This window comes from Ciona intestinalis, unplaced genomic scaffold, assembly GCF_000224145.3.
Source record: "Ciona intestinalis unplaced genomic scaffold, KH HT000172.1, whole genome shotgun sequence".
Classification (NCBI taxonomy): Eukaryota; Metazoa; Chordata; class Ascidiacea; order Phlebobranchia; family Cionidae; genus Ciona; species Ciona intestinalis.
The window spans coordinates 40138-52235 of NW_004190494.1; the positions used below are offsets into that span (position 1 = coordinate 40138).

The window sequence follows — 12098 nt, forward strand, 5'->3', positions numbered from 1 at the left end:
GACTTGTAGTCTTGTGCGGCCTCTTTGATCGTGAACCACGTGTTCGTTTGATCGGAAACCACGTGTTCTATGCGATTTTGATTAGCGGCTCCTTCCGACTAAACCGAACGTGTTCGCGTGCGCCTTTTCTTCTTAATGACGTCATTAGCGCTCGGGCCCAGGCTATTATCAATTGTCCACAGAAGCTTATTAAAGAAACTATAACGATTTGCACATTTTACATGTCTGGCTACAGGTGTAATATCATAAAACGAAATGTGAATTAAATATTCCAATTCAACCGTATTCATGACGAGACCAGTCGTCAATACAACATTTCACTCTGCCAACTTTGTAATTGGATAATATGTATATCATATGTAAAATCGAGTTTAACTTTTGATTGCATGTGGTCAATGGAGATGCGCCGCCTTTTATCGGCACTTGGCCGGCTTTGATTGACAGGTTTTTAATTAATTTCTTGGCTTGTAAAAAACGTTGAAATAAAACGTTACCAATAGAAACGATTCTAGATTTGCACCGGTTATACAATATTGGTTGTTTCACCACAGTAAATAAGGTTAAATAACGGCATCGAATATGCTGAACGGTCGTTTTCTCAGCTCACCTACACAGCACCATGCGTCAAGATTTTACAGTAGAAAGTGAGGGGGGTTAAAGCAAATTTTTTTGCGCCCTCGGCGCAAATTACAACCCCTTCTTTCCACACGTCTATTTGCGCCGTTGGTTGTAGTAATCATGATTCAATAATATGTGTCAAATTTTAACACATTCTTTTCAAATTAATTTCGTGATTGTCCCCGTCGTAACATTATACGTGCACGCAGTGGTGGTGCATTAAATAAGAGTAACGAATTTGAAAATTGGCAGGAGTGCGGCGCATGCCTGTATACTCTACGCCAGTGCTGGCCTGCATATGTTTGTATTTTTGGGAATTTGTTGATATTAAAATAATTTAAAATTTTAAAGAATGTATCCGAAATAGATGGATGCAGTCACCAGCCTTAACATTACAACGAGTTGTAGCAAAATTAAACGCGATTACGCACACACGAGACCACGAATAGACGCAACGACGCACAGACGTAAATAACACGCAGGCGAAGTTCCGCACACGCTAAGTAACCGCCGCAATGCCGACACAATGTAGTGCATTGTTAAACGAGCATTAACTTTTGCCGCCCTGACATATTGAAAGTTTTACGCCTATGACATACATACATAACTTTAACATCAATTTTATCACAAAGTTAATATTTGTTGGGGTAAAAAAACAAAAACAGAAAAGAAGTGGTTGTTTTTTTACCCCTACCCATAAGGCAATTTTGGGGTAAAAAAAAAACAAGAGAAAAGGTATGAATTGTTTGCAAAATTTAAAATTAAAATATACCACCAGGAATAGCAAACAACTGCATTCATAATAAGTTTATCAAGAAAGGCCTTTTTACAAAAAAAAAGGTTTAGCAAACCACATAAAAAGTTTTTTGTTTTGTTATTTTTTGTTTGATTTAGTGATTTGTGTTTCGCCAAAAAGATAATTACTTTTTAGAAAGAAAGTTAGGATAAAAAATATGCTAAATAAATATTCTTTTTACCCACAAAAGTTGTTTGCCATAAAATGTTTTTTTTTAGCGGGATAGGAGGGTTGTCTTTTCTTACCCCAAATACCCTATTGTATTTTATTACCCTGCCTTTAATTTTTTTAAACTCACAATACAGTCTTGTCACATTTCAAATACAATATTTGTTTAACAAAATTTAGGCTTTATTTTTTTGTCAGCTATTCAGTTCAAGATAGGGATTACGCCTGGCCGCAACAGAAGCAGAAACAACAATACTGTTTTGATAAATGATTATGATCATCATGTCGATAATAAATTATTCATCAGGTGGTTCCAGTTGGTAAAAACAATCAACTTACATTGAGTGAAGATGACAAAGAAAATATTAATTCTAAAATGGATGAATTGAATATTTCTGATACACAAACTCAAGTAGGTGTTTTTAGTTTATATTGAAAATCATTAAAACCTTTTTATCCATGAAATACTTTTAAACTCCGCCTATCATTAAATGATTTCCTGAAGAAGCATGAATTTTAATACAATAATACTTATACTATGAAATACAAACTTCTAATTTTCTGTTAGCTATGTTACCAGGTAGGGCTGTGAAAAAGTTAACGGTTAACCGTTAACAGAAAGTTCAAGTCGTTAACCGAACTATGACGTCATAGGGTATACACGTATATCAATATCTGTCTTATTTACCTTGTTTTTGGTGCTTTGGTGCTTTGCGATAAGACAGAGAGTGCAGCGACGCTGTGGCTTTGAGCGTGCCCTACAACTGCGATTACTTTGTGGTGTTTCATTTATAATCAATTTAACTATGTTCTTTATTCGTTCTCAATCCGTCCCCGCTATTTGTTTTCCGTGATTTATACCGTCACAACTCGGTGAACCCACCTGTGCGATTTTTCGTGTAACCTTGCGTTCTCGTTCACCGCTAGGTTATCGACTCCTTTCTGCAGTCACATTTGGTTCAGGCGACATGATAGATTGTTCTATTACTCGCAACGCGTGTTTGTGTTGCAATACCTATTTACTTTTATATTTTACATTTCTAACTGTTTTAATTTGTATTCTATTTGAATAAGATTTTTAAATAAAAAGACAAATTGCTAAACACGATCTCCCGACGCTCCAACGTCGTCCATTGCGTTTGGTAATACCGCATGGTAACTAGTTTTGCAACTTTATTTTGGCGTAATAATCAACCTAACTGTTTCATACATGGTAAAGTTACCTTTAAATTCGCGAACGAAAAGCGATAAACAAGATGCTTTTATTAGGATTACACTTGTATCGGTTAACAGGTTAACCGGTTAAACAAAAATGGAAAAATCCACAGCCCTATTACCAAGCATAATGTAAAGAATCTATCATCACCTCATCTAATATAAAATATATGATTAGCTTGTGAAAAATTCGAATAGTTAAAATGAATCTGTGTAACCAATGGCAGAATGACCTAATTCTATTTGTGTGGGGAAATCTATTCTCAACCACAGGCGTGAAAGGGGTGCATATTTTTGCCCCAACACCTTAATTGACGTACCCTAGGGTTTTTTAATTTTGTTTAAGCCACGGAACACTTTATGCATTAAAATATTGCCGAATACCAAAAAGGGAGTTTCTTAGCAAACCTAATGCTTTTGATCATGAACTTTAGAGCGTTTCACAAAAAGATGTTTCACCCATTGTGTTGTGACCGGTTTTCAGAGCTCTAGAGAGTTATTTCAAAGATGCTGTGACCACATAGAATATAAACAGACAAATTCTTTGCAGGACACATAATGGCTGTTTTAAAATGACTACTGGTACCTTGTAACCTTAATATAATGTTTTTTTTATGAAAGGGTATGTTCGAGAGCCCTGAAACTAGGTGGCAGTGAAGGGCAATTGGTGTTTTTACTTCAATAGGAAAAATTAGCCATTTTCTTAGTGTTTTGTTCCCAGTTTTTGCTGTTCTCTTTTTTTGGGGGCAAATACAGAGTTGGGATATGGGTTTTCTCATGTTAACAACAACAATGAAAATCGAGCGTATTATATCCTGATGATGTTTGGAACTATGTATAATGTTCCAAAGCTGTTTTAACGAATTATTTGTTCTGTTTTGGTATTAAATATGTGTTTTCTGGTGTTTGTCTACAGCACCGTCATCAGAAGCTTCAAAAATATGACACTGATAGCTCTTTATGAGATTTTTGTATGATTATGATAGAAGTACATACTACTTAATATACATCAAATGAAAGATAACTTAATACTAAGTTTACAATGCATTTCTTTTAGATATTTCTGTTCATTCTGGTTATATTTAATATTGAAATTCATCGTAGGGGTTGCGACATGACAACATGTTAGCTAAAAGTAGGTATATGTAAAATCACGCTTATAACGTGTGCGGCATTTAATGGAAACGGTATGACGTTAGGCTGGCAGTTGATTGCGGGTAAGTGTTTAAAAAACTTAACAATATGACATGTAAATATCATCATATATTTGCCGATAGGTTGATTATACAGACGCACTGTAACCCGTTACGATAATGGAGCACATCACAATACTGCATAGGACGTAACATTGTTCAACTGACAGGTGCAACATTGCGCAATATCTTACGTTAATTCTCTACGTCACAATATTGTTTATAATGCAACATTTGACTTTAAAACTCGTAATTGCGCAAAATAAAAGTATTTCGCATCACAATTGAACACGTAACAATTTTGTGCTGGTTGACGGGCGCAATGAAGTTTGAAAAAATCATTTTAACAAAACTCGAGGAAACAAACAAAATTAATTAAACATGCGTCAATCATGTTTCACAACACACCATCAAAGCTGTGTTCGCCTATCACCGATCAAAAGAACATTGCCGCCATGATCTCCCTTCATTTTAACAGACGAACTTATCAGGGTAAGGTTTGCGAGCGAGAATAATGTTTCATGTAGACTAAATAATGAACGTGTCTACGTGTAAATTGCTATTATGTTGCAATAATCGACGTGTGAATTGCTATTATGTCGTAATAAATCCACGCGTGAATCCTTACTTTTTCGTACGAAACATGCTGCTTGGCTCAGGAAAATATCGTATATAAATATAAAGCAGTGACCGACCCGATTTAGGTAGTTTATTCTCGCCTGTTTAACAGGCAAATTACATTTATTTTACAAGCAACTGTTAGGGAGGCAATTCATGACATGTGCGCGTCTTAGAAAAAGAACACCTATTCCTATAGTTTAGTTTTACCCTGGTTCGCGTGTTTTAGGTTTAATTTGAATTGCTTTCGGAAAAAAAGCAGCTTTGGAAGTAGACGTTAGTTGACATTTGAAACATAGAAATGACTAGTAAACATTACATTCTCACACAATAATAGAATTGTAGCCGTAACAATTGGCGATTTGCGATTATCAATGTGACGTAACGATTGTCTGACGTAACACGCAGTCTTTTAGGTAACCGAGCAAGGTACAAAAATAGCTAGTTTATGCATTAAGAGAATGAAGGCGTTGTGTAGCTACTATAAATTAATTATTTAAAAAGATTTTTGGAATAATTTGCTTTTATAATTGGAAAATCCAGGGGTTGCTGCAACCCCTGTAAAATTGTCAGGGTAGGCCTGCATACCCTGCACCATATAAATTGACGCCAGTGATTATGACATCATCATCATGATATTGATTACATCAAAAAATTAAAAATATGAAGTTGAAGGCGATTTTATACCCTACAAAGTTTTTATACCATGTTTTGCTCTTCAACTGTTATTGTTTGGTTGCAAAATCCAATTAGGAGAAACCTGGTGAAAAAAATAAAACTTATAAAAACTAGGTGGCAGTTTAAGAGTTAATTCAATTTCTCCAGCTGAGACTGTCTAATTTAATTATTGTTGCCTAAATTCTCATCAATGATTTCGTTCAAAAAGTATTTTATGTAGGTGAGATAATACTGGGTCTAAGCCCAAATATATTGACATCAAGCATCATCTCTTACTTAGTGACACCATAAACCACATCCTTCTTTTTTTACAGGTGGTTTCTGATGAATCAAATCTGTCTCAAACAAATGAAGCTTCTGAGAATAATGAAGCATCTAATAATGTAAATAAACGTTCACTCAATCAGGTAACTATTTCTGGTATGTATTTTAAGTTTATTCATAGCAGAATGAAGAACATTAAATATGTATGCAACATATAAAATTTTCAGTGCTGTGGTTTGGTGATTTGGGAGCTTAATATTATATTATTGGGGTAAAATTATGTTACATAATATAATAATGTTTGTTGTTAATTTAGCATTCTTAACAAAAATATAGAAATATTTATAAATCACATTACATATTTCTCTTCTAGAATGGTTATACAAATGAGGTTGGTCTTGATGTTAAAGTGCTCAATATATCAGGTAGTTTTACAATGTTTGTTTGGTTTTAAAAATATCTTTCATTTCTTTGATTTTCCCATTAGAGGCCATTACAGTGATGCCAGATAACGGTGTTGCCGATCTACAAAATACGAAGGTACTAATTTATGTTTTTTTGTTTTTCTTCTTCTTAGTATTTAAAGGTACTTAAATTAAATTAAGTATTTTTTAAATTGATTAGGTATGTATTAAATAGAATTAAGCTTTTTTTTTAAATAACAAAACTTTCAAAACAGAGCAATTGTCTTTCAGAGTATTGTAGAAACAGATGAAGTAGCGAATATAAGCACAGTAGCCACAACACCAGGTCAGTATGAACACTATTCGTCTGCGGATGTTTTTAAATAGGTGTTTATGTAATATACCAACATTCCTAATTTTCCAATATATAGTAGGACGAGGAGCATACAACACCTTTTCATTCTATTTTCACGTTCTTTTTTAGTAGTATACATGGAACATTCAAATAATAAAACAGTATCCTTACAACTCTCATAGACCGTTGTTAATTGTTTAAAACACGATCAGGATATTTGAATATTATGTGCTAAAGGTGTCCCATCTTACCCCGCGGTGTTATATATGTTTTACTTTGTATCATTGTAACTAAATATGAATGTAACGTATTGCTTTGCATTAAAGTAAAAATAAGTACTATTCCGGTTAAAACATTTATTATAGAAAGCATTTTTATACAGAAAGCAGTTCTTTTAAGTAACATATCTTTTCCCAGCTAACGTAGTTTCCACAATTCATGCTGGACCCGGTAGTATCACATACTACACCCCCAACACCATCACCGCCTCAATTAACACATCACATCCCCAACCTGGGGTGGTGGGGCCACCAGTAATTCCCCCCGCAAACCCACACCTGGGTTTTGGAAATTCTACCCCAAGCACTGACATGAATGCTCAGGCACGCATGCCGGCTTACTATATACCAGGTTTTATTATTTTGAAATATTTTTTCAAGTTACAAACAATATTTCGATGTTCAAGAAATAGAGATAATTTTAAAAAGTTAGAAAATACCTACTAATCTGGTATGACAACTGCACTTTTCAGCTAAAAACGAAATGTTTCTCGTGTAAAACTCTATTCTTTGTTGCGCCAAAAGTGTTTAGCACATCATTATCACCACAACTTCGCTATAATTATCCCTTTTATCAATATGTTAATTTGTAACCTCATTGGTTTCTGATTACAAAGTATTGGTGATAATGATGTGGTTTCTGATTACAAAGTATCACAGCATTCTATGTGAGTCAAAAATACGTAACAGACAAAAATCAAGTCTAGCCATTTGTATATTCTTATTCTTTTTGAGTCAAAGACTGAGGATGCCATTCATTTTATTCTTTATATTATACAATTTGCTGGACTTTTTTGTCCATTGTTTCCTGGCACCATATCCTGACTGTGTTTTTTTACACCAGAATCATCTTGTCAACTGAGTGTCAGATCAGGGTTAGATTCATGGAATTTATTACATTTCATGTTTATTTTGTTTTCTGATCCATGTTACTATTTTAAATTATTCGTTTAAGGAGGGAAAGAAACTGCATCAATATTAACAAATTATCAAGATATATGTTTAACAGGTTACCCCAACAACCCAATGTTTAACTACAACCCACCACCTCCACAAACAGTTTATTATGTGATGGGTCCTAATGGTTTGCAACCTTATCAGGCAAGTACTATCTTAAACATCATTTTCTATGTTGAATATGATGTATTAAGCAACTGTACAAAGAGATTTTATCATATTTTGCAGTTTCTTTTGTAAATGTTCATAAAGTTGTTTGTAAAAAATAACTTATCTTTGGGCCTAAATCCATAATTGGCCCTGTAATGTCAAAAAATTATCCCTGTTTTATTCCAAATCTTGTATATTTACAGCAGTTGTTTTTTTCAAGAAATACGACGTAGTTCAATTGTAAAAATAAAAGAAATTAATAGCCATGTTATAATATATTTCTGCAATTTTTGTGCCAACAAACCTGATTAAGATATTTCCACCATTAATTAAAATGTATTTGATGTAAAACTTATTTTAAACATAGGTTGTACCAAACCAACCACCAATGCACTACAACAACATTTTTTACCCTCCTACCTGTCTTTACAATCATGGTAAGTTGTGTTATGTCAGAGTTTTGTTTTGGCGCGCAACCTTATCGCGCCCGTTGTGATGTCACCAACCGTTTTGGCGCGAGTACTGCAGCGCCGGTCGTGGCATCACTTATCACGCAAGGCATCTCTTCCATACGTCTTTGCATTGTTATTTCACAATCCTCTTTGTTTACTTTATCAGTCTCTGTTTGCAGTCAGTATGTAATGTGTAGTATTGCCCAACCTAATGATCTCATCATTGTTTGTTGGTAATCTATTTAGTCTGTGGTTATGTTAGAGATCACTGGCTTTTTAGGATGTTATTTCACTGACTTGTTAAGATGCTATAAAGCCTTTTTAGATTTATTCCAAAAATTCAGTTTCTCTGAATCTGTTCGCTGCACGACAAAAACTGTTATTTTACAATTTTGCAACACATGACAAAACTTTCTCCTAAACTTGGTAATTGATGAAAGGTTCATAGCCCAACTTGGTAAAGAGTATGCTTTAGAGAACTGGCATGTTTTGCAAATTTGCATGTAAACTATGTGATAAAATAAAGTTTAATCTGTATAGGAAATATGCACTGGATTGATGGTTAAATGACAATTTTATTCACAGACACTGCCCAACAACTAAGCCACTCATCAAGTGCACATAACTATGTTTATAATGGTGAACCAGCACAGGGCGGCCAGATACCAATATTTCCCAACGGAAACATGAATGGTGCGTATGTTTAACTAACACACTACATCCTGTGGTACATTTTTAGTGTTGTGCAACAACAAAATTTATCTGTTTTCATACTTGATGTTTGTCTGTTACTTTTTCATAACACACGATTCTTGCCATGTTTCTTTACAAAACAATTGGTCAACTCTATGAACACCAGATGAAGGTCAGTTTCACGGAATTTAAGTTTTATGTTTGTATTTGTTTTATAGAAGAAATGTTTACTGAAGAGTGCCACCCAGTGTTGGTAGGGGGAGATAACATTGTATTAACATCACCTATGTTAAACGTGTTTGCTGCAAAATATAATTCCAAAATCGCCCAGCTACAACTGAATGAAGGTAATACAAACATTATCACGGTATTTCCACGGTGGAATAAAGTCTTGATGATTAGCTTAGGGGTTACGGGTTATACGGCTTGTGGTCTAGATGCTTACCTGCTTTAGAACCACAGTAGTTTAACTGTTTTTGGTTTATAATATATAATTTGGCTGCTGTTTTAAGTTAAATACAATTTGTATACATCCTATTCATTTTCAATTTACAGAATCAGATAATTCTATTTACCTTGTTTTCCAATCCACTGATGACATGAATCGAGCATTGGAAGATCACAAGTCTGGGAACGAGAAATTTTCACTTTCCGAGATTGCTAACATGGATGAGAGGAATGAAGTCATCTTACAGATCAGAACTGTGCAATAATCTATCTCCAAGTGGTTTGACAATGATGGGTGTACGATGTAACAGATACTTTACAGTTATCATGGCTCAAACTGTTCATTCAACTTTTTGTTTACCTCCATTCTGACAAATTAAATAAAGAAGGCCTTACAATGCTAAATTTTTCATGATGTATCACTGCTGTGTATTTATTTCTCACAAGTTTTTATGTTGCACAGCTGTTGCATTTTACATGTTTTCCTTAACCCTGCAATCATGATTTTTACCCCCGTCACTAAACAAACTTTACACTTATAATCATGCTGAGTAAAAAAGACCTAATTTTCAGCACTGGTTTGTTGTATCTGAAGCCTCTAGCTATATAGAGTATCGCCTATATCTTCGTTCGACTTACCATGTATTAGGCAAACAGTTTAATGTTGCTGTTCCACTGATTCAGTATCATTTATAAACTAAAAAATAGCCAATCACGCACTGTGGTATGAATGTACCCACAATGTAGGTGTGTCCTATCAAGAGTAAAAGCTATTTTCTCCTGTTTATAGACAATCTTGTGTTTGTACGCTTGTTACTGTCGAAGCTGTCCCATGTTACTCTCAAGGCTACATGTGAAGGTTGAATAACTTGAAATTCTGTTCCATCCTTTTTTACGATTTTTTTTATTTTTACTAAAACTTAGAATTTTTTTAAAAAATTGTTCTTGTTCATACTCTCCAAACAAAGTAGTTAATGGTATGTAGCCCAGACTCGTTGCCTAATCCTCTCTGTGGTGCTGATGTAAACTCGTGCATGTCTGTTGCAAGTTCACCCCCTTTTCTTCACATTTTTCACCAGATATGGGAATCCTGCCTCTTACACACACACATAGGACATTGAATTATACTAAGTTAAACGTCACACCATTGCCATGTACATGTGATACGTAAGTTTTTGGTTTACTTTAATGGTGCCTGATCAGTTAATTCCACTGCTAATAGCTTTTTTAGTAGCCCTGTTTTTTCAGCTTTTCTGTATTTTACTTTTATGTCGATGTAAGAAGAAATATCGGAAAATAAATTGTTCTTTTGTGCTCCCAATTAAAAGAATTGTTTAGCAGGTTATGGCAGGCCTGATTAGTTATATGTAAGTCCTAATATTTATGCTTCCGCTGTAAAGGCAGTTGTTGTTTGTTGACTGGCGTTATTCCAAATCCGGTAAACACCAAATAATGAATGTAATTTATTTACGCTCACCAACAGCCACAATAACATGGTATTCGGTTTTAAACGCATCATGCTCAGTTTCAACATAACAGTTTTCACCAAAGGTAGTAAAGACCGGTTTACACCAAGTGCGCTTTACACATCACTCACTAACTCAGGTGCGGATCCAGGGGGAGGAGGGCGATCGCCCCTCCTAGACCTGGCCGTAGCACAAAAAATCACTATATTTTTCTTTTAAACTAAAATCTGTTGCAACTCGACGCCTAAAGTGACGTCACCCAACCACAATAATCCGTCAATCACGTCAACACTGCGGATACGACTTATCTCATGGGAGACTATTCTCATGAAAATACACCCCCCGTTGAACGAGGTTGATGATATCCCGTTTAGCCGCTGACAGGCCCAAATCGATTCCATTTTAACGCGTGACGTCACACTGCTGTCACGTGATTCTGTCCGATATATAATTCGCCCTTTCCCTAACATAAGAACTAATAACAAGAAACCACTTTCTGCACTGAGACCTCTGCCCAGCCGTCAAGCAAGCTTTCGCCCGATACCGTATCGTGTACTTGTATACCAGAAAAAGGGATAAAATATATCAAGATATCATGAACTGTTTGGTCTCTGGTTATAAAAGCAATTAGTACTACAGTAGATATAGCACTCCTCTGAAGCCTGAATATGAAGTCGGATCAACACGGAGTCATTTAACCCAACCAGCAATCATGTTTATTCAGTGGAGGCTGTAAAACACAAATTAGTTATATTGATCTAGAACTTAGATCCTTACAAAGGCGTGCAACGTGCGGAGGAAGAGATTTTAAGCGGCCCACAGACAGTCTATGGTCTTACATGATAAGTAAATTAGTATTTTTTTGGTGCTAGTGATGAATCCTCCCCCCACCTTATTTGCTAACGGGGTTAGGTGTTGATGGTTAGCAAATAAGGTAGGTGGGGGAAGATTCTTCACTAGCACCATTTTTTTAATCATAGTCTCAGAATTAGTAAAAAGTATTTCACAATCAGACAGTCACCATACAGAATTACTTCATTCCCGCTCACCAACCTATGTTCATCTTTCCAACTATATGCCATTTTTTCTATTCTATTCTGTATGGGTGAGGTCCGTGAGAACCTGGGATTTAGGCCAGCTCCATATAACATGATGTTCGCGTGTATGTGCTCTATATGCCATACGTGCTGTACGTGCTGTATGTGCTGTATGTGCTGTATGTGCTTTATTGTGGTATTTAGAGTTGTCCTTAAAAATAGCACCTTACCATGGCGCTATCTATAAATAACATCTTACCATAGAGGGCGCCATGCACCTTACTATTTCGCATTTTTTACCTGTTTAAA

General features: G+C 35.2%; 1 protein-coding gene across 1 annotated transcript in view; it reads left to right on the plus strand.

The window, feature by feature from the left end:
- The window catches only part of LOC100182234, a gene marked incomplete in the record, with an annotated part of 39598 nt that extends 28991 nt beyond the window's left edge, over positions 1–10607 (plus strand). The window contains 11 exon segments of the mRNA XM_009864128.3: positions 1890–1994; positions 5601–5693; positions 5924–5975; positions 6038–6090; positions 6246–6300; positions 6727–6939; positions 7597–7688; positions 8062–8131; positions 8732–8839; positions 9058–9186; positions 9395–10607. Coding sequence (XP_009862430.1) covers positions 1890–1994; positions 5601–5693; positions 5924–5975; positions 6038–6090; positions 6246–6300; positions 6727–6939; positions 7597–7688; positions 8062–8131; positions 8732–8839; positions 9058–9186; positions 9395–9552 — 1128 coding nt within the window.
- Between the last annotated feature and the right edge of the window lie 1491 nt (positions 10608–12098).